The 23,010-nt window shown below is 49.5% G+C and overlaps 1 protein-coding gene across 2 annotated transcripts in view; it reads right to left on the bottom strand.

Annotated features, from left to right (window-relative positions):
- Positions 1 to 440: 440 nt before the first annotated feature.
- LOC111155914 (transforming growth factor beta receptor associated protein 1) overlaps positions 441 to 23,010 on the bottom strand; it is a 39,564-nt gene continuing 16,994 nt past the window's right edge. The window contains exons 4-11 of one of the 2 annotated variants that reach the window (XM_022516386.1): positions 15,678 to 15,760; positions 12,459 to 12,800; positions 10,505 to 10,562; positions 8,538 to 8,681; positions 6,512 to 6,655; positions 5,791 to 5,950; positions 3,456 to 3,889; positions 441 to 1,045 (exon numbers count right to left, since the gene is read on the bottom strand). In XM_022516386.1, the coding sequence (XP_022372094.1) occupies positions 869 to 1,045; positions 3,456 to 3,889; positions 5,791 to 5,950; positions 6,512 to 6,655; positions 8,538 to 8,681; positions 10,505 to 10,562; positions 12,459 to 12,800; positions 15,678 to 15,760 (1,542 nt within the window). In that variant the 3' untranslated portion in view covers positions 441 to 868. The remainder of the gene's footprint in view (positions 1,046 to 3,455; positions 3,890 to 5,790; positions 5,951 to 6,511; positions 6,656 to 8,537; positions 8,682 to 10,504; positions 10,563 to 12,458; positions 12,801 to 15,677; positions 15,761 to 23,010) is intronic. The other variant, XM_022516387.1, reaches the window with a different exon arrangement.

Raw genomic sequence — 23,010 nt, 5'->3', positions numbered from 1 at the left:
TCATTTCCCGAGCGGTCAGTAGGAGGTACATTTTAACAGGAAAAAAAAAATGTCCCTAACGGATACAACAGATAAGTTTCCAAAGAAGAGAAAAACTGCAGAGATGACAGAACTTCAAATAACAATTTTTAGTCAAACATGGCCATCATGGAGTGTCGAAATCAGCAGGTAGTGTGACAGGACAGGAACGTGCCGCAGGCCGCCGATCTGCTGTCCTCTTTCACGTGATGGGGGCGGCAGCTTGTCACCTGGGCTTTAGCACTTTCTGATGGGTCCTTGACTTCCCCGAGAGGGGGTGTTTGGGTAAACAAGGCAGAATCCTTTAGGGGTTGAGAGCCGGATGGGAAGTAGGCAAGAACAAAGACTCCCCCAAGGTCAGCTGTTTCTAAGGGCAAAGGCAGAGCCCACGAGGTAATCCTGGAAACAGCCCCCACCCCCCTCCCCCGCGCCCCTTAAGGCCGTGCTCCTCACCCTGCCCGGCGACAGTTCCATCTCTGGGCCACCCTGAAGCAGGCATTTCCAGTGCAAATGCATTTTTGAAGACCGAGGTGCAGGGGCGGGGGCAGGGGCGTCCAGCTTGTCTGGACGGCATGGGGAAGGCTCATTTTTCTCTCAAAGTAGACATTTGTTTGGGATCACTGTGTCCCGGGACGGGCGAACCCTGACGTGTCTCTGTTTCCAGGATTTCCCGTGAACATTCAGGGTGGAGTGGTCAGCAGCAAAAAGCCCCTGTTTCACATTGACTGCAGTCTCCCAGCGCCCAGATGTCACTCCCTGGCTGACACCAGTGCGGCGGCTTTCCGCTCTCTGCACCCAGCGGGCTCGGTAAAGAACTCAGGGTCCTCCTCGCGCCCTCGGGTGGGCCTCTTCAAGTCCGAGCGCCGGGGCCGGGGGAGCTGGGGTTCTTGTGTCTGCTGGCGGCACAGTGGGTGTGGACGAGCCCACCATTTGGGTATCTGACAAACACAGGCTCACAGAAGGGATTTTGGCACATCTGGCAGAGCTTTTTGTCCGAGAGCTGAACTGAGCTTCCTTTCAACTTCATCTGAAGAAGAAAAAAAAAAAAAAAAGAGTTATACCAGAGCAGACACGCGTCACCCCACAGATCTCGAAATAGAACATTAGAGGTGAAAATAAACAAAAACATCCCGAGTAACTGGAGAAGTAAAAATAATAGTAATAAAAAAAATTTTTTTTAAAGATTTTATTTATTTATTTGACAGAGACAGAGACAGCGAGAGAGGGAACACAAGCAGGCTTCCCACTGAGCAGGGAGCCCGATGTGGGGCTCCAACCCAGGACCCTGAGATGATGACCTGAGCCGACGGCAGAGGCTTAACGACTGAGCCACCCAGGCGCCCCCTCCCACCAATTTTTTTTTAACGCTATGGAACTGCTTTCTTGCTTCATGAAAAGTACTTGCTGCTTGTCTCACCCAGGCATTTCTATGCAGACCCTCTCTCAAACATTGCATGAGCTCTGCGTTTGCGCAAGGTCTGTCGGAAAGTGACGCCACGTCCGAGCTGGGTAAGCCCTGATAGATGATCTAGTTCCTGGGTCCTCTCATTTGCAAACAAGAAAAGTAAGGCACAAATCAGGGACTCCATCAAAGCCATATATGGTCGATTGGTGGTACTGCCCTGCCTGGTTCTGGGAAGCATCCTTTCATTTGTTTAAAGGTCACTAACCAAACCAGGCCGTACCTCCCCGGACCCTGTCTGATAAAAAGGACTACAGTTCTGCAAGTGAAGAAGCCTTTTTGCACAGTTCACTGGTGTCTGCGCAGGCAAGCCGGCCTCCCAGCAGGATCAAACCCAACTTAGGGAAGTCACCCTGTACTCCTCAGTTTTCATCAGTCCTTCAACAAATGTTTCTTTAACACCTTTGAGACGCTGGGCTTGGCTCTAGGGATACCAAGCTCGACAGCTGAATTCCCTGCCCCAAAGAACCTGGAGTCTAACAGTGAAGGGAGACGATGATGGATATGTGCACGGAATGTGTGGGTGGGCAAAGGAGGGGATTTCCTGCTTGAAGGGACATGAAGGTTTCACAAAGGAAGAAGTACTAACGCTGCATTGTGAGCAGGCGGTCAGCAGGCCCCAAAGGAAAGGTATCTGGGGCCTCTGGGAGGTAACTGGGTGGGGCTCCCAGGATGGCACTGGGGCCATTACAAGGAGAGGAATAGAAGTGGCCAGGATGTGGAGAAGAGGAATGGTTGTGCACTGTTGGTGGGAATGCAAAGTCGTGTAGAAGAGGATGGAGGTTCCTCAAAAAAGCAACAGAACTACCTCGTGATTAGGCAATTCCACTTCTGGGTATTTATCTGAAGGAAACTAAAACGCTAACTTGAAACACTAACCCCCAAGTTCACTGCAGCATAAGTCACAACAGCCAAGGCATAAAAAAGCTTAGGTGTTCCTCGATGGATAAAGAAAATGCAGTATATTTATATGATGGAATACTACTCGGCCATGAAAAGGAGGGAAAGCTCACCATCTGTGACAACATGGATGGACCTAGAAGGTATCAGCAAAGTGAAATAAGTTAGACAGAAGAAGACAAATACTGTGTGATCTCACTAATACATGGAATCGTAAAAAAAAAAAAAAAAAAAAAAAAGCCCAACTCACAGAAACAGAATGGACTGGCGAGATTGCCACAGGTGGGGGCAATGGGTGAAGTGGGTTGAAAGGTACCAACTTCCAGTTACAAAATAAGTAAGCCCTGGGGATGTGACATAGACCATGGAATCTACAGTTAACACTACCATGTTGTATATTTAAAAGTTGCTAAGAGAACGGATCTCGAAAGTTCTCATCACAAGAAAAAGACCTGTAATTATGTGCGGTGACAGGGGTTAACCAGACATAGTGTGATGATCACATCACCACACACGGAAATATCAAATCATTGTACTGTACACCTGGGACTAATATAAAAAAAAGAAGAGGAAGAGAGACCAGCACTTGTCCTCTCTGTGCCATGTAAGGACACAGTGAAAGATGGCCATCCGTGGCACTGGTTCCTGCAGCCCAGCCCACCAGCCGGGGACCTAGAATGTGGAGGTGTGAGCTGGCTTGGGATCCACGTCTGGGCTCTTCATGTGCTATGTGACTTCCCTGGGCCTCAAGGTACCCTTCTGGGACACGGGGAGAGTGGCAGGAGACACTGCATGAGACAGCTGAGAGGATGACGTGACCCATGCTGCCCGGCGTAGGATGCTGCCTGGAACACCATCCAAGCATAGCCGTCTAGCCGGGGAGAAGAACGGCACCTGCCAGCCCAGCTCCCGCCTCTGCCTCCATGTACCTGGGCTTCTACGTGAGCATAATCAGGTATTTGAGGTGCAGAGAAGATGCACCCGGAACTACCTGAAATAGAACGCCCCCCCCCCCCCCCCCCCCCCCCCCGCCGGGGTCTAGAAGCCGGCACCGCCGGCCGGGCCCAGCTCTTACCTTGTCGTACTTGTAGATCAGGTTTTCGGACTTGGCCAGGCCCAGAGCCACCTGAGTGGTCCTGTGGGCGTGCACGCTATTCCGGACGGCCCCAGTCAGGAATGGGCGCAGCAGCTGCACCGACCAGCTGCCTGGCAGTAGCGGTAGGACCCGGGCGGCGTCGAAATCGGCCGCGTGGTGGTTCAGGAGGTCCGTGGCGGCCATGGCCAGCTCAGGCGCGGCGGGGCCGGGCTGGAGGTACATGGCCAGCAGCGTGTGGAAGAGCCGCTGCCGGTATGGTGGGTCCCGGCCCTCAGAGCGCCACAGGCAGTAGTCCTCGGCCGCTGCGAAGTCCCGCAGCTCGTGCACCAGGATGCGCAGGGCCTCCTCGTGCTCCTCCAGCTTCCCGTGCAGGATGGCGCTCTCCATGGGGAGCCCGGCACCCCGTGTTCTATCTGCGTGGCAGCAGCCTGTGGTTAGAGCCAGCCCCGGCTTGTCCCCCCGCCGCCCGGTGCTCTCCACTCAAGAAAGGGCAAAGCGCGCCCGGCGACCTAGGCAGTTCACACAAGGCTTGCTCGGACCTCCATGCCACAGAGCTGGGTGTTCCCAAAGGGGAAGCCAGTCCCTACTCACAGGGAGAGCCTAATGGCAGAATACATATTTTTAGCGACTGAATAGAACAAATGACCTGTCATCCTGGTAGGCCCTGGTGAAACCTGAGTATCACGGCCGCAGGCCTTCAATTAATCTGGCATCGTTCCTATTTTCCCAGTATGGGATCTTTCAACTATGGCAAAAAGGCACTTTATTGATTTAAATTCAGACACTAACCCTTCCTGGCAAAAAAGTGCCGTGAACCCCTTTATTCCAATTTAAACTATATTTCATGTGAAGGAGTGTGGGTTCCTATTGTTAAAAATCCCTATCAATGTGACTCTAAAGCTCTTCTTTTGTTTCTTCTGCAATCTGAGTTTTTAGGCTGTATGGAAAATGACACCAACCCATAATTTTTAAAAATAGGACTTATTTCACAGGGTCGTTGTGGAAAGCATCGTAATGCACGCTAAGCATAATGACCTGGGCCCGGCACGTACAGCCACCAGTCCTCATTATTCAGATTCCATATTCATGAATTGGCTCGCTTGCCCAAATTCCCATGGAATCCCCAAACCAGCAGTCACAGGGCTTTTAGGATTATTCGCGGACACGCACAGGCTGGCACACAATTGGAGCCACCGGCCATGCACGGTCCCAGATGAGGCCCCGTAAGGCCATCGAGGCACTGCCTTCTTGTGGCAGCCCTCATTCTGCAAACAGTCCTCTCCAGGGTTTACTCAGTGCCACGATTTTTGAGTTTTCATGCTTTTTCTCTTGGTGACATTGCCATTTAAAATGGGCCCCAAGCACAGTGCTGAGGTGTGGCCTCATGCTTCCAAGCACAGGCGGACTATGACGTGCCTTACGGAGAAAACGTGTGTGTCAGCCTGAGCTAGAGTTCTGCTGGCTCTGAGTTCAATGTTAACCAATCAACAGTACCTATTAAATAAGGTGTCTTAAACAGAAGCACTCCTAAAACAAGGTAATGTACTGATGGGTGATGAAAATGTTGTGATCAGCAGTTTGCAGGAACCTGACCCTGTACTTCCCTGGGAGCAATCGTTCAGGATTCAGTAATTCGGTGTTCGTGGAGACTTTATAGAATGTAACTATGGCGAATGATGAGAATGGACTGTAGGTAATAGTCAAAAAACTGTCAATGCCATTAAAGACAGAGAAATATATTATTAATCCCAGTAAGAACAAATCTGAAAATTCTATGATGTCAAATGTATCAAGAAACTAGCTAATTCTACTGGGTGTACGCACTGTGCTGCCTTGTGGCACTTTATACAACACAAAAACCACAGACTCTGCAACCCAAGGAAATGAAAACCAGGCTCTCGTCCAAGATACCTGCCTGCCTTCCTATGGCTCAGGGCTCGGTGACAGCCCTGAGCTGGGGACAGTGCCAGCTGGCACAGCCTGGCCCAAACACTGGTGCCATCAGAATGAACTGGGATTCAAGCACAAAGCAGAGTAAGGCAGTTTAAATGAAGGCATGCTCAACAGATAACACAGACTTCCAAACTCCCTGGGTAGCTTTGTGTCATCAGCTAAAGAGCCCACGTCTGTTTCTAGAGGGCGGAGGCCTGAGAAGCTTCGCCCCACCCTGCAGGCAGGCTGACTTAGGGCCAAAAGAGGCTCAAGGACTCCCCATGGTGGACTCAAGACAAGGTGCGACACCGGAGCCTTCATCAGCTCCTTCCCTCCTTGCTGGGGACCGGGATGGAGGAGAGACCAGTGAACCGCCCCTCACCTATCAGCAGGTGCACTCGGTACAAATCAGACTTCTGGAGCAGGTGCTGGAGCTTCAGCTGTGTGTCTGTGGCTTCTGTGGCCTCGCTGCCAGTGCCGGACCTCTGCTGCAGCACCTTGTCCAGGTAGAGGAGGGCCAGCTGCGTGTGGTACTCTTCCTTCTGTGGGAGATGGGATTCCAGCCGACGGCATTTACAGGCGGGGAACATGGAGTTCCCCGAGCCCATGGGAGCTCCCAGACCAGGACCGCGGCGCCGCCAGGGCGAGCCAGGGCAGGGTCTCGGGGGCAGTGAAGAGAACATGCTCACCGGATGGAAAACATCTAGAAACTGCCATCCAGAGAAGGCAGACTTCACATCCGTGAGAAAAAACATAAAAGGGTCATTTCTCATTTGCAAAGTGAGGGCCCCAGGATTTAGGTATTTTCCAAAAACGTGCAGCTTCTCTCATTTCCCTTAAGGATAATTTTAAAAGGAGGGTCAAGAAAAGGCCGCATGTTCCTGTAATCTTCGGAAACCTCCAGTCCCCTAGCCCACCCACGAGGACAGGCTGAGCACCCAGGGTGCAAGGCACTGAAAATACATTAGAACGTTTAAAACAGCTCCATTTAAAGTACTACATTAGAACCATCTGCCAACAGGCTTCCTAATTCCATTCTGTTTCCGAAAGCACAACTGTGGCATGGCAGCCCCCCGCATGTTCGTCCAGGTCCATGGGCTCACCTGCAGCCTCCTGTCTATGACCAGATGTTCCAGGTATCTGGCAAGGGCTGTAGGGTACTTCTTAAGGCAAGTGAGTACTCTGTCCGGATTGAAACTGTTCTGCTGCTCATCCAAAGGTCTCTTGGTGAAAACCTGAACTCCAACCTGGAAGAACAGCAGCAATTACCTATTACTTTTTTCGAGGGCACTGCCCATTTATGTTTGGGTAAAATTGTTGTCAGAAACACGGGGATACACAGGGGTGCCTGGGTGGCTCAGTTAGTTAGGCGCCCAGCTCTTGAATTAGGCTCAGGTCATGACCTCAGGTTCGTGAGATCGAGCCCTGCATTGGGCTTCATGCTCAGTGGGGAGTCTGCTTGTGATTCTCTCCCTCTGCCTCTTTCCACTTCTAAAATAAAGCTAAAAAACAAAAACATGGGGATATAGACAAAACAGGCAGGGTGGGACACTGACAAAGACCAGAATATGACACGAAGACAGGAAAGATGACCTAAACTCTGAAACCTCCTCCTTTATTCTCAAAGGGTCAGAAATGAAAGAAAGAAACATTTGTTGGTAGCAGGTTTTGACAACCCAGGAAGCTACATCCTTTGCACGATGAAGATCGTCCGAGAACAAGGAGGGTCACTTGCTGAGCAGTGAGTGACAGAATGCGTACAGTCCTGAACGTCCTGTAAACCCAGTGCTCTGCACACAGCCCCATGATGTGGCTCATCTATGCACATCCACTGGGGCAAGTTTCCGGATGGCCTTCCCATGCCTGTCGAGTGGAGCTCGCTGTGGCAGACCCGTCTTCCAAGGAAATGCGAATGGGTCAAGTAGGGGAGTAAACACACGCCATTCCTCCCCTGGGCAGTCACGGACATGTGCTCACTGTAGCTCACGCAGACACGCACCCCATGGGTCACACCACACAGCTACCCTGAGTGAATTCTGAGTTCTGGAAGCCTGGATCTGTGCTGTACCAACTGTGCGACCTAGGGAAGTTTCCAGAGCTCAGCTTTGGTTTCCTCTCCTGTAATCTCTACCCCGTGACCCTGCTAGGATATTTAACAGAGACGATGTATGTTGAGTGCCTGGCGTATCATCAGGCTGATACCATCTATCAGAATAGACAGAATTCTGGGAATGATTCGCTTATGCCCTCTATCAGCACTGGGAAGAGCCCAGTGCTTTCAACAGCTTTGGGTGTACACACAGGTGAAGTACGATGGAGTAAGAAGTACGTGAGCCCACGGGCTCAGACCCCCAGGTCAGACAGCATCATGGAGGACATACACCAGTGGAGATTTCAGAACGGCAGATATGACAGAGAAAACTCTATGTTTATGATGAAGGTCCTATGTCACAAAGCTAAGTCTGTCTCTCCAAACGGAGCTGAGGAAATGTTCCTGTTTTCAACAGTGAGAACGGAAATGCTACCACTATCTGTTTTCCCGTCATCTTGGGGCTTTACTGAGGAGTCCTGAGAAGGTTGTGCTTCCTCCCTCCCCCACAGCAGCCACCAGGCGCTTCCTTGGCGTGTTTCCTCCCTGCTGTCCCTTCTCAGCCTCCTGGACAGCAAGTCCCACACAGGGCTCCCTCCTTCCTCCAGACCCTCAACTTCCACACCAGGGGGTGTGGCACAGAGATAGGACAAGGGTGGGCCTGCAGTGGCCTGGTCCCCACACCCTGCAAGGCGATAGTGCATCGAAAACGGAAGTGCCACACTTGGTCAGGCATGGGGAGTCACACAGACACACACATTTTTCAGAAGACGCTAAGAATGTGATCTGGCTATGCTTTCTCCTTTTCTATAAGCATGGCCTGCCCCAGACAAAGAGGCAGACCAGTGCATCTCAGAAGGACGGAGATGCAGAACCGTCCTAAGAGCTGGCACTCCGGTGGAGCAAGGAGAGGTATTAGAAGGGAGCGAACTGCAGACAGGGCAGGGCTCGTAGCCTGGTGGCTTGTTTCTCGCTGAAAACCAAGCCTTCTATTTTTGCTAGCGGCCGCCCCCATAAAAGAGCATTTATGATGCACAAACCTCTTCACTTTTCTGCAGGACCCAATCGGCATACTTCCACACGAGTTCCTGGTCTAAGCTATAGGTAAGGAAGTCGACGACATATTCATACAGGTCCGAGCGAGTGGAGTCATGAATGTCCCCATTCACAATGTTCACCCAGAGCTGGAGAGGAGGAAAGAAGAAGAAATGGAAAGTTACATACCCTTTAGAATTAGCTAAGGAGGGGCATATGTTTACTTATTTGGCCTTCTGATACTTGAAAGTGGTAGGACAAATTCTGAATGCCTAAGTCAATTTTAAGGTTTTCGGTGAAATAAAGCCATGTATGTAGTAGATGTGGTCCAGGAAATCAAGGAGATAAAGCTGCGGATTCTTTGTCTTTCCTTTCTAATGACCGCGCAGTAATACAAATAGGAAACACATCATACGGGAAAAGGTAGATGTATTACAAATGTTTCTTCGTGACATAAACGATCACTGACAGCATCTCGACATAGAACAAGAAATTCACCTGCCTCCATCCGCAGGGCTGTTTCTACCTCCCCTGACACGGGAATCCTTGACTTTGAAGTCCCTTGTGAACTGGGATAGCCAGACACCATGCCTTCAAAAATACTGGTCATTCTGTCCTCTAGTGTTCTGTCTGGTGCATGGGGGCTCATGAGAGCTGCCAACAACAGTCCCTTGCTATTTCATCCAGAAACTTCCCTGTTGTGTAAACCGAACCTTCTTTTCGGAAACCCAGAATGGGGCCACATCACAGGGGGGCGGGGAGGCAGAGGCTGCCCCACAGCCCGTACCACATCCCCTGTACCCCACCTGTTTGTCCACCACACTGCCCTTTAGGACGCCACTCTCGAGAAGCCCAAAAAACAGGGCTGGCAATGTCGTCTCTGTGATCCCGGTATCAGCATGGGAACCTTTCCTATGGTACCAGTTTCCTTAACACTGACATCCTCACACCAAATAAGCTAATCACACATAGAAAGTGTCATTATTTTTTACAGCAGAATTCTGCCACATATCAGATCTCTTCTGTATCACTTTGATTTTGCCAATCCCTCCTCTCTCTATGGCTCTGCTGATGTCACTATTACACTTACATCAGGCCGTAATTCCCACAGCTGCACGTGTTAGAGTACAAAAATATTGCCCTTGATGTCCAAATCTACTCGAAGCCATTGGGGTGCGTGTTGATGGAAACCAGTTTTTGTTTGTTTTTTTTAAACCTCATCTGCAATCCTGTTACCGCGACAGTGACAGCCCAAGGCTGACTTTAGCTTGGAGACAGTGGCTAACGTCCTCGGCCACTCACAGAAGAAAACAAAAAGGCCCCTGAGGGAACTATAGCACGGACTCCAGTGGAGAACAAGTGACAGAAGGAGAGGATGTCTTCTGACCAGTCACAAGCTGCCTCACAAGAGAGGCGAGACAAGACAGGAGACAAGAGGTAAGTGTGACATTTTATCTCTGGCACAGTGTCTCTGCCAGGGCCACCGGAACAGCGGTTCAAATCCCTGTCCTACCGCTGAGCAGGGCTGGGACCCCAGGCAAGGGACCGGCCTCGATTGGCTTCAGTTCTGTCACAGGTGACACGGGGAGAATGATGTACCCTGCCCACCGGCAACAGTCATCAACGGTGGAAGTTCCAAGCAAATGGCTGTCCCCAGGCTTAATTTCCCAGTAAGGCGGTGACGTCACAGGCCTTAGGGCTCAGCAATCAGTTCGTTTTATTTCTTAAATTTTCAAAAACTCAGTCCTGATAACGTCTTTGAAAGAATTGTAAAGACAAAGAAAAGAAAACCGTTGGCTGACATTTCTCAAGGAATTCACTTTCTAAAACAGTATATTAATTTTCTTCTGTAGAAAAGGTTATAGGTCAGGCAAAAGTAGTCTCTATCAACTTGGGAAATTTTTTTCCCGAGTAATACTGAGTTAAAGGATAGTGATGTTTAAAAATCAGGCTAAAATGCTTTTGAACTCACCTGAACAGCAGCAGCATCTTGGTTATTATAATGATAGAGTAGTCCAAGTGCAAAATACCTGAAAGAAAACAAGGAGGTGAGTATGCTCTCTCCCAACCACCTGCTGTGGCTGGCACCGACCCAGTGACAGGCCCCTGGATGACCCTCTGGTCCCCTATACTTGGTTCAACTCAGAGTTCAACAACACATTTTCAATGACAAAGAGATCCTCATTTCTGTTTATTTACTTCTGATATTAAAACATATGCCCTACTGGGGTGCCTGGGTGGCCCAGTTGGTTAAGTGTCTGCCTTCAGTTCAGGTCATGGTCTCAGGGTTCTGGGATGGAGCCCTGCATCAGGCTCTGTGCTCAGCAGGGAGTCCACGTCTCCCTCTGCCTGCTGCTCCCCCTGCTAGTGTTCACTCTCTCACTTCCTCTCTCTCTCAAATAAATAAAATCTTAAAAAAAATAAATAAATAAAATGTACACCCTATCAACTTCCAAAAAGGATCATCCTCAAGTCTAGGACAAGCTAAAAAATAAAATCATAATTATACTACAGAAAATTCTAGGACAAACTAAAAAATAAAATCATAATTATACTACAAAAAATTCTATTTGGATTTGCTTTATAATTTCCTCAAATATTGATATAATTTCATATCTCTTCAGGTGATTACTGTTAACCCAACATAAGGTGTTCAAAGAATACTCAGAAGGTGTGTCATCCGAGCTATTACTGAAAGACGGGGTCAGGAGTCTGAACACGAACAAGAGCAACACAGGCCCACGGTACCCAGCCAGCGCAGAGATCAGGTCAAGGGGAGTCCAGGGAGGGCACCCAGGGTTCTAGGCCCTGAGTTTCAATTCAGGTTCCGTTACTTTGGGACTGTATGGTCTTGAGCAAGTGGAATGCCTACCGGCCCTCTGTCTTCTCACTTGTGTGTGGAAAACGTTGGTGATAACATGGCATGGCAGTTCCAGCCTCCCTAGGTCCACACGGGTGCCCTGCTCCCCATCCTCCCCATCCCCAGCTGGTGACGAGAACAAGCTGACCCGGGAGACATGTTGGGTCACCCTCCGAGAGCGAACTCTCAAGGTATCGAACTCTTCGCTGGAGTCTGCCTCTTCTCCTCAGCCTTTCGGGGGGTTAGGCCAACTCTCCGGACCCCACCACGCCACATCACTACCACGAGGCATCATTGTATTTTCTGGTTCCTGAACAAAGCAACTCCCTTCCACAGTCTATCTGGGAAACTGAGGGAAAGTGTGGGAAGAGCCAGTACCCATGCAGAGACAGGATCTGGGTCTGTGACGCCTGTGGTTCCTGTGGGCCTTCGTCAGTCCTTCTACCATTCCAAATACGTAACAAAAATGACAGAGGAAGAATCCTACTGCTTAAAGGAGTCTAGGGGTCATCCAACACTTTTAAAGAACTCCCTCACTCCCCCGGCTGAACCCTGTACCTGCCCAGAACAAAGCAGTAATGGGCTCCTACCCAGTCAGGGACTGTGGGTGACTGCCCTTGTGCATGTGGCAAGGGTATGGCTGTCTACCAACTCATGCTCATGATGAAGGCAGAGTTTTAAGCCATCTGCATTTATCAACAAGATCAAGAAGTCTCCCTTTTAACCTTTTTACCCAGCTGTCTATCTATCTGTGCAATCTGGCCGTCAATGACTAAAGCGCACTGCGAATTTTACCAACATCCATATGGTGACGTCCACGGATGAGCCCTACGTGGAACAGTACAGATGGGGGTGCTAAGAATCACTTCATGCACTGACTGGGCCTATGACGGGCTGTGAGAGTGCACGCCTTCCGAGACCCTCCAGGAGTCTGCAGACTGTGCCAAGGTGGGTGTCCAAGCTGGGGGGTGCCCAGCTGTCACGGGAAGAATCTTGTGGGGCCTGAGGCACGGCGGCTGCAGCACCTTCAAGGGGCCCTGGCCGCACGCAGGAAGGGAACACTCACTTGTTGTGCTTCTCCAGCCAGGCAGCGCTGTCGGTGAGGAGACAGGAGTTCTCGGTGACCAGGAGGTCCAGCAGGCTGTCGTGGTCAGCCTCCGCGTATAGCTTGAGCAGGGCCGTGTCAATGTCCTCTTTGTAGCCATTGGCGACCTCTGTGCTGCGGACTTCGTTCAGGTAGCTCATGAGGAAGCGCTTACACTTGGCCATCTTCTCCTGGTCCCCCTGGGTCAGCTGGTGCAGGTCTGCGTACTCGTGGAGAGGAGGGTGGGACCGTGTGAATGAGGAGGAGGTGGGCAACAGGAAGGGGTAGAGAGAGATCAGCTCCCGGACGTCAAGCTGGCCGCTTCTGCAATTACAGTGTCAAACTAAATGAAGCAAAAAGAGAGAAAGAGTACACATAGGCGCACAAAACAACACGGGGGGTGGGCACGTCCGCACCCGCTCGCAGGGAGCTGGATGTGTAGGCAGGCGAGGCAGAGCATGGCGCACTGTGCGCCCCCACGCAATTCCAAGGAAGCACAGAGGGGGCCATGCAGAAAGACACACGCACCGCCAGTGCTGACATGAGTATCGAGACCCCTGAGAGGGTCCTAACACCAAGGGAGCAGCAGACTCCCTGGAAACTAAGGCCAAGAAGGGAACGCGGAAGGAACACAGCACTGTCTGGTCAATGGTGAAGGACCGTCCTTATGAACCAATGCTTCTCCTGGCACCAAACTATAAACAGGTTTGCTCACTGGTTCATAAACAAGGGACTTTGCCAGAAGGTGACTTACAGTTTCCTCATCAAAGATCCTATGATGGGAGCCGCAGGAGCATTCGTGAGGCTGTTTCTGTGGTGACTCTCAATGGCCTCTTAGAGCATAAGGTTAGGCCCCAACTCGGAGCATAAGGTTAGACCACAACTCCAATGGTATTCTAACTGTGCAAGGCCATGGAGCCCGTCTGGTGACATCCCACCTCTGCTTTCCTGTTGGCCTCGTCCCCCGCTGTGCCCCCCGGCCTGCTCGTCCTGTCCACTGTGGTAACAGCGGCAGCATAAAGGAGCTGCAGACCTCAATGCAGCCCCACCAGGGGGTCCCTCTTGCGGAAGTAGACGCAGGGTTCCCAAACATGAATGGGAACCCTAGGTTGGGCCTGGGGTCTTTACTCCCGGCAATGTTCACGACATCCACCTTCCTTCAAGTTTGGACAGTCTCTCCTCCTCCCTGACTTCCATCCTCTGGTTCTCCTTCCTTCCACTCCTGCCCTCTAGTCACTTTCCATGGTGCTGGGCCTCTTTAGGATAAACCCCAGATCTCTGAGCACAGCATTCTGGGGCCTTCCCAGCTGCTCCCAATGCCCTCACAGCGTCAGCTTCCACCATCCCCCCCACACTCTGACGCTTCAGCTGCACCCATCACCTCTCTGGTTTACACACTTCCCGCCTGGCCTCTGCTGCCTTGTTCCTTCTGCCTAAAGCAGCAGCCCTCATGGCGGCAGTTGTGCTCCCTGGGGGACACCGAGCCATGTCTGGGGACTTCCGGTCACCACTGGCAGGCGCTATTGGCACTGAGTGAATAGAGGCCCAGGGTTCCTCCGACACATGAGAGAGCACCCCTAACAAATTATCCAGCCCAAGAGGTCCAGACTATAAGATTCCCAATTTGGGAAGCTTCTCATCGCTTAGGATGCAGCCAAATCCCAATCCGAGCCCGTGCTCTGCACCCGCCCTCAGAGCGCCCCACCACCACTGCAGAGCGGCACCCGCGCTGCTGCCCAGCGGGCCCACGGCCGCCATCCACACGCGCACGGGTACGCCAGGAAAGAGGCGGCAGTCTCACCCCGCACTCTGGCGCTGATTCTTGGGCCAGGTCTGCTTCCTGGGAGGAGTGCTGACCTGACCACACAAGAGGATGGGCTGTATCACGTCTCGGGGGACAGACGCAGAGCGGAAGGGCCCACAGCACGAGTCCCACAGAGGTTCTCTCTTGGGTGCCGACCACAACGTGTTGGCACTTGTGGCTTCTCCACCAGACTGAGATGGAATGCAAGGACAAGTCCCACATCAATGAGGAAAAAAACAATCCCACGTTATTAGCAACGTCTGCCGTGGACGCAGGAAGGGAACGCTTGCCTTGGGCCTGCCTGCTTCGAGGACCAATTCTCTTGGTCACATTTTGACAACGGAGCAGCCGTCAGTTTACGCTATGAAGGGGTTGAAGCGTGAAAGACGGGGGAGCCTTGTATTAATGACTGACAGAACCTACAGCTATTCTGTTAGAAAAATCTGTGAACTGTTCTAGGAACAGATTATGACCACTCGCCCACTGTTCCAGATTAACCCATGAGAAGACGGACCCAAATGAGAAGGTTTTCGATGCTGCAGGGACAGAACAGGCAGGACAGAAGAGAGCGAGGCCCACAGGGACAAAGAACCTACACGAGTCCCCCAGTTACTGCTCCTGCCAAGAACAGATGAGAACACCACACAGAATACGACCTAAGTGTAAGTTAGAGGGGGCATCGCTATTCACTAAGTGACTCCTTCTTGACTCAGAACGTTGTTCCCTCAGTCCCCCGTGCGACAGAGCAGGAGGCTGGAGCGGTGGTGAGTCCAAGAGCCTGCGGAACAGGCGGCGGACAGCGTGCTCCTGAGCCGTGCTCTGCTCTGGCCACTCCCCAGATGTGAAGGATCTGTTTGACGCTTTATACACCCTTTATCCTTGAGACGACTCTAAAACGTGCAGGATCTAGTCTAGTTAGATGGCCTGAAAACTCAGGTCCTAGCTTGTCCTTACAAACGTTTCCTTGTGAATCTTGGAAGGAGCACAGTTTCTACCAGTCTTCCCAGGGGCGCCTGCTCTGTTCCTAAACTTCTGATTTCCCATAAAATCTCTGAAGAGAAGGAAAAGTGAGCAAGAACAGCATTTTTCTAGGAATTCTCTGCATTACTGAGTTCACTCTAGGACTCCCTTCTTCTCTCTCCACAGGACCATTATGGGAGCCTTCTCCTCCTCCTCAGCCTCTACCCTCTTCGAGACACAGGGCAGGTAAACTGAGGCTAGGGAGTAGGGGAGAGAAATGAGCACCGCTGGTGGGTGCTGTTGTCAACAAGCCTCCCCACTTCCCCCTGAAGCACAATCTAACCACGGCAACAATTCCCCTCACAGTATCACGGTAGAGTTGGTCTTGACCACAGAGGGACACGTGGGAAGGCTTGCTATCAACACCTCAAATTTACCTGAAGAGCTCTTTAGCTTCCAGGAACTGAAGTTGTGCAAATTGTATAAACCCGGCCTGCTGCAGGATCCTTCTGTACATTACCTGCAAGGAAAGATAGGTTGAATTCATCTCTGAGAGACCCCGCAAAACCCTGCAAAACCAGCACAATGGGGAAAAACTCTCTGGTCAGAATACAAACCCAATGTTCAGGATTATGCAGAAATCAGAAGTTATAAGGTAAAGAAAAAACATGGCATATATGAAATTATTTCCAATACAAATATATTTCTGTGCATGTGTGTGTCAATGAACTAACTTCACATTCCTGAAATAAAGTTCTTCTCTATTTGACTATTCTTCCCTCTCCAAGGATCTTCCCCCATAAATCTCATCTTCTTCCCCAATGTGTCCTTTTATCTTCTGTCCTCCTCCTCCTTAACTCATAGGGTTAGGGGGACAGCTTCTACTTCTGGTGGCTCAGACAGAGAGCAACAGCCCCAGCATCTCTAGAGGTCCAGAAGCTGCTCCCCGTGCTTCCACTCCTCTGGAACTGACACTTCACTTCTGAGTATCCCTCAGAGCACAAGGCCAATGCCATTTAGTCAGCAGACAGATAAATCCACATGCTTTCCTAATCCCTCTCCTGGAGGGGTGCCCGGCCCACGGTCACACTCCCCAGGCAGAATTCCTGCCATCAAGCTGCCAGTGATCTCGGTTTCAACCAGGATTGCCCAGATTTCCTTGACCATGGAACTTTCTTCTCATGATATCCAGCAAGAGCAAAGGGCACTCTAGAGAGCATTCCTGTAGTGTCTTAACCCCACCCCCTCCTGTCGCTTTCCAGCTTGGTCAGTGCTGGAGTTGCAAGCATCCTTCGCTTCAAGGAGCTCTTGGACATGCCTCTTCGCTCTGTTCATATTGGTGCCAGTCCACAGTCAGGCGGTCACCTCCTCAAGATCAAAGACTCCAATCATATTTCAAACCCTGGGAGTTCAATTCCTCCACCCTCCAACCACTGTGCTGTCCTGTGAGCCATGAAGTCCTTGGCGGTACGGCACGTACATTATTCCTCTTCGTAGCCCCACACCCCGGCATGACACCTGCCACTCAGGAAGGCCTTCTGGATCTGAAGAGCCATCTCCTCGGTATTCGGGAACTCAGACGGAGGGACAGTTAAGATCTTAGCCGAAGTTCATGAAGTCGTAAGTGGCTGAGCTGGGATTTAAAAAGCAGACCTTTCTGATTCTAAAGCCCAATTTTTTTCACCCACTGAGTCACCCAGGTATACAGCAGGCAGTTAACACTGTTACCCACTGAAGAAGAGAGGGAAGTGGAGACAGTTGGCACCTAGAGACCATTAGTTCCATTCCCTTACATCAGCTTTTAAAGGGGATTTCGCTGTAGTTTTGAAAAGTTCTCAAAAGTGTAGCATTTCCTCCCTCTCCCCACAGACATTCCCTGAGAGAAGTCAGAAAAGGCAGGTTGCTTTTTCATTCCTTACCACTTGCCTTTACCTTTCTTCCCTGACAGCAACCACGTGTGGCCTAAAAACTAGCCTATTTAAACCCCCCCACAATAAGCAGACAGGAGACAGGAGTGGGTCAAGGTTCTGTTGTACGGGAATGACAGCTCCATTTCTGGAAGCAGACACGATGAAGACCATTCACCTAGCAGAAGGGATAAGAAGGAGCCATCATCTGCAGTAGAGGAATTCTTGATCTCCGGCCTGCTGATGAGCAATCAGCCGAATCACGATTTACTCCACGTGGTTGCAGGACTCAAACGCCATCTACTCTTTCCCTTCCTAAAGGGAAATAAAAACCACTTCTGCCAACACTCCCCATCTCCAAGAATATGGGGTTATTTCTGTATTCGAGTCCGCGAATGCTATAGGCAGACTTAGAAGAAGCTTGCAAAGAGATCCCGTCATCCTGAATAGAGGCACCTAGATGTGGAACCACAGAAGCTACACAACACATCGCTGACTCAGACCCGCAAGCACCTGATCAGAAACTTCAGCAAGCACAGCCGATTCCGGTGCTCTGAAAGTGACTGTCTCCTTGCCAGACCATCCCCTCTGACTGACAGCTTCTCTGGCCCTCCACACAGGTGAGGCGGGGTTACAGACCTGGAGTCAGGGCGGCCAGCAGAAGGACAAGAAAGATGGCCACGTGAGGAGAGAGAACAAGAAAGTCTGTTTATCTCCCCAGTGGGCAGAGCTAGCACAATAGAATCTTCAGCTGTCCTTTCAACTTTCTGATTTGTCCCTTGCATAAGGCAGCTATCAGAAGTCCCAGGCCAAGAGCATAAATTAGCCCAACAGAGCTCTTATAAGTACCACTTGGTATCTGCTGTGCGCAGAGGCACAGGGCCCCCACCAGCCAGGTGGAAGAGGTCATGCGTACTCTGGGAGCAAGGTCAAAGTGAAGTCAAAACCTGTTTCTACTATTCTGTTTCTGAATTGAGATTTCTGTCATGCTTTGGGTAACCAGAAATTTTGTGAAGCAGAAGATTCTGTTCTATTCTATTTACAGAGAGGCTTCTTTTTAAAGGGCAGAAAGCCCACTTCTAAGGTCAGGCCTGGATCCCCCTCCCCCCTCAAGGGCACTGCTGTTGGCTTTGCCAGTGGGCCCATCTCCAGGAGAGCAGGGCCAACGGGCACACCCACTTCCTTACCAAGGATGACTGCAGATCTAGTGCAGAGAAACCACCGGGTGTGGTCATTACATGCCAGATACAAACCATTACAAATCCAGAGTACAGCCTACTCTTGACATGAGACTATGCATAAGATTCAGGTTATAAGGCCCTGTAAGATCAAGAAGACTTGGGCTATCTGGTACGTACATATCATTCCCGTAAAATGAGTACAACCCAACTCTAAACAAAAATTGGTATGAATGTTGGACTTTTAATTGTATTCATACCTTCTCTTGTAATACATACTGCAGCAGTGGGTTTTAGGCTTTTAAAAAACGTATTTTAAAACTCTGCTCACTTAGTTACTGACAAATAGAAAGACCTTTCTGAAAATACACTGGGTGAAACAGTTGCCCCACCTAAGTGGCCATGACATTCTCTCCTTGTTCAAAAGGCAACCCATCCTCATTAAGTTTGGACACATGTGTATGTGTATGCACACGAGTGTGTGTGTATTATAAATACTGATATATACAAAATACACATAAAGAGTATTTACATGTCACACATATACACACACATGTATATACGCACACCTACATATGTAATACAAATCCATAATGTATAAAATAATGTATTTTACATACACCCGTTCTTGGGAACTCACAGAAAGATAGTAATAAAAATACATGCTATATGGCCTCTTAGGGATCACAATAGATATTAGTGTATTAAAAGCTCTGAGAAATCCTCCAGTTAAGAAACCTAGTTAATGCAACTGTGTAAAACAGAACCTTTCCGCCCTGCATCCATCCCCATCCCAGAGCCAGGGTCTGGTGACATGCAGACTAGAAGATCTGCTCCGGAATCAGTCGTGTGACAGATATGCATGCAAAGCAGGAAAAGTGGTCAGTTCCACAGATAGGGACAGTGGGGGCCAGCAGGTGCAGGGGCCGGAGAAGAGGCCCGAGGAACTCAACATGCATAAGGAACCCTACCCAAAGCACAGGTCTCGACTCTTGTAAAGGATACACTAAGAGATAGGAATACATAGCTGTTTAAGAAGAAAAATGACATTCTAAGGACAAAAGCCCCTTGCTCTTCGATATTTTTCTTCACACACGTGCATGTATTTTTTTTCTCCTGTATTTTTTAAGATTTATAATGGAAGTGATGCATTCATAGAGCTCAAATTTCCAAACATTCAAAGGGGTTTAATGAAGAGTCTCCCTCCCACCGCAGTCCCAGCCAGTGGCGCTCCAGAGGTAATCGATGCTATGAATTTCTGGGCAGCTGCAGAAATAAGTGATGTATTTTTAAGTTAACTCTGCCCCCCATTTTAGTAGCACTATACCCACTGTCTGCACTCTCTACATTTTTAATTCATTGTCTTTCAGAGAACCGTCCGCCTCGACACACAAAGTCCTTGGTTCTTGTTCCTGGCTACACGGTGTCCTGACAGCCCGCTAGACCGCAGCGCATTGAACCCTCCTCCCTTGGCAGCATCTGGGTCATTGGGTTTCTTCTTAAACAACCAATTTGATCATGTAGAGTCTTCTCCGTTGGTTATTTGGCATTTTTGTGCTTAGACCCCTAGAATACCCCTTAGGAGAACTGTACCCTGTAACTTGGAGAGAGATGCTCAGTTCGTCCTCCTGCAGGCAATTTACATTCTTAGAAGTGACTTCTGCAAGTGTCCATTTCCCCACACCCTCAACAGAGCATCCCCAAACCCTCTGATTTTAACAATCTGAACGGAAAATAAACTCATGGACTTTTAGTTTGCACATCTCTGTATGCGTAAGACGAAATATCTTTTCATAATTCATAAGGTAGATGATTTTACTTTCTATGAAATATCTGTTCATATTCATTTTTCTATGGGGCCATTCTTTATTTAAAATTTTTTTCAAAAGAGGGCCTGATGTTTTAGAGAAATCAGCCCACCTTCTGTCCTTTAAAGTGCAAGTAGTTTTTTGTTACTTACGTTTTTAATTGATTTAGAGTAGGTTTCGCCAAGTAGAATGCGTTTGTGAGTACATGTGTGTAAGTTTACTAAAACTTTAAGTATTACTTTAAAATGTTTCAAAACCAAGGTATCGGGGCGCCTGGGTGGCTCAGTGGGTTGGGGCCTCTGCCTTCGGCTCAGGTCATGATCTCAGAGTCCTGGGATCGAGCACTGCGTCGGGTTCTCTGCTCAGCAGGGAGCCTGCTTCCTCCTCTCTCTCTGCCTGCCTCTCTGCCTACTTGTAATCTCTGTCTGTCAAATAAATAAATAAAATCTTAAAAAAAAATTAAAAAAAAAAAAAAAAAAACAAGGTATCTGGGAAGACTGTGGCAGGGCAGTCTTTTTACTCTTGCAGCCTTCTCATGAAACAGAACAATTAGTTCAGAGCAGTTCACAACAGCCAAAGGGTAGAAACAACCCAAGTGTCCTTCAGTGGATGAACGGAAAAACAAAATGCGGTACATGTGTACAATGGAGTGTACTACTCAGCCTTAAAGAGGAAGGACATTCGGACATATAACTGTGGATGAGGCTTGACGACATCATACTAAGTAAAGCAAGCTGTGGAACAAAAGGACAAATCCTGCATGATTCCACTTACATGAGGTATCTGGAACACTCAAAATCATTGACACAGAAAGTGTGGCATTGCCACGAGGAGAGGGATGGGGAGCTAGTGCTTAATGAGGACAGAGTTTCAGTTCTGCAAGATGGGAAGACATTCTGGAGATGCGTGGTGGTGATGAGTGACCAACAGTGGGAACATGCTCAATGCCACTGAACTGTAGACTTAAAAATGGTGAGGACGGTAAATTTTATGTTACTGTGTGTTTTGCCACAAGTAAAAGAGACAAAACAATCGGGGATAACAAAACCAAAAACCCACTGCCAACATCTGTAATAGCACGAAGTGACTGGGCATGCCCACAAACCAAAAAGCACGAGCCACTGGGGACCCACCACCAACTACAGGAACCAGGTGGTGTTAGAAAATGGGGGGGAGAAGTGGACAGAGGAAAAGGGGGCTGAGAGGCCACGAAAGCCAGAGTTCCCAAACCACTGTCACTGGAAAGCCTGACCGCTGGGGAAGGCGTCTTCACCAGCTCCACTTTGCCAGGTGACAAGGAGAGACTGAGCTTGAAAGACAAGGAAAAACTCCTTTGGGCATTCAAAGCAAAAAGCCAAGTCGCTAGAAGGGCAAGGAATTCAGATTGTCACCCAATACTGGTCAGCTCTTGATGGCAAAACATAATGGCGGAAATTACTTAAGTCTCTCACTGAAAGATAACGTGAGTCAAAGACTTCACAGCCAGCCACATGGGCCCCCAAGTATAAAGGCTGTGGAGGAACTGCTGTCAACATGCAGGGAGAGTGCTCCCATACGCCCCTGCTGGGACATCTGCAGGAGGATCGATGGCTGCGGAAAACCAGAGGCCCGGAGAGTCGGCAGCATAAAATGTGCCCCGAGAGTTCCATATGCATCTGCCCTGAACAAAGATGGACAAATATAAGAGAGACAGGAGATGGCTGTATGCGTGCGACAGCAGAGACAATGCGACCATCAAAACCAGGGGGCCACGGGGAGATGACACAGAAGGACAATGTGCTCGCGGACATGCTGGGGATAAAGGCATGTGACTTTCATACAGATGCTGGAGAAGAAGAGGGGAAGGCACTAAGAGCTCACCAGCTAATTCCAAGTGCTGCTCAAAGGGGGGAAACAACAGAAAACAGGAGCTCTCCCCACCCTCCCGCAAGAAGAAGAGAAAACCAAAGGACTAGGGTAACCATTAGAACACAAATCACAAGTTTCACACCAAAAAAAGACCCGGGGGACAGGGAGGAAGGAAGAGAGAGGGACTGGGGTTGGGGGGGGAAGAGAGGTGAAGGGAGGAAAGACTCCTTCGAGCTCTGTAAATATTTTACATAATCAGAAAACAAAATTAAATTCCAGAGAGCGATCCCTAGAAAACAAAAGTCAAACAAAACAAAGGACCCTAACTACATAAATGAAAGACGTGGTGGCCCGTCTGCACAGAGGATGCTTCTGAGCGGCTCGGGCACACGGTCGCCTGACTGCACAGCCTGCCTGGGACTTCTGTGGAGGACAAGGAGAACGGCAAGACGCAGCATTCGCAGGACACCTGGGAGATGTGAACACTGATGGTACTCTGTTCTTTGAAGGACTCTCTGATGACTTTGGGGAGCTCTGTAGACGGCACTGTGGTTACATTTAAAAGGGGAATCTTGCCTTTTAAAAATACATACTCAAATAGTTTTAGGTGAAATAGAAAAAGTACCCCACAGGTACCAGAGTTCAAGCTTAAATATGAATACTTTCCATAGTACACGACAAAAACCAGGAGAACTTCCTGACACAAGCCTTTGTTAATGCAAGAGGTCTCCTTACTGTGGCTTTCTTTATGACATCTTACACCTTAACATAATGCTAGCCCAGCTTTCTTAAAGATCTAAACTCTCTGGCCCTCTGGGATCTCTGGAAGCACTAGTCCTTTAATCCCAGTCCCAGAATTAAACTTCTTGATAAAGCCCTCCCTAGTTCAGGAGTTAGTGACACAAAACAGATACTTGCTTTAAATGAGGCGGGAGGAGAGGGACAAGGCGTCCACTGGACTGTGGTCCCTTTTCCTCTCCTTTTCGAGCTTCTCTAAGCCGGGATCCAGCATTTGGTCAGAAGCACCCG

This window comes from Enhydra lutris, unplaced genomic scaffold (assembly GCF_002288905.1).
Source record: "Enhydra lutris kenyoni isolate GAN:26980312 unplaced genomic scaffold, ASM228890v2 scaffoldscaffold44, whole genome shotgun sequence".
NCBI classification, from domain to species: domain Eukaryota; kingdom Metazoa; phylum Chordata; class Mammalia; order Carnivora; family Mustelidae; genus Enhydra; species Enhydra lutris.
Note: the sequence above shows the minus strand (reverse complement) of the source record. Positions and strands in the feature narration are given on the sequence as shown.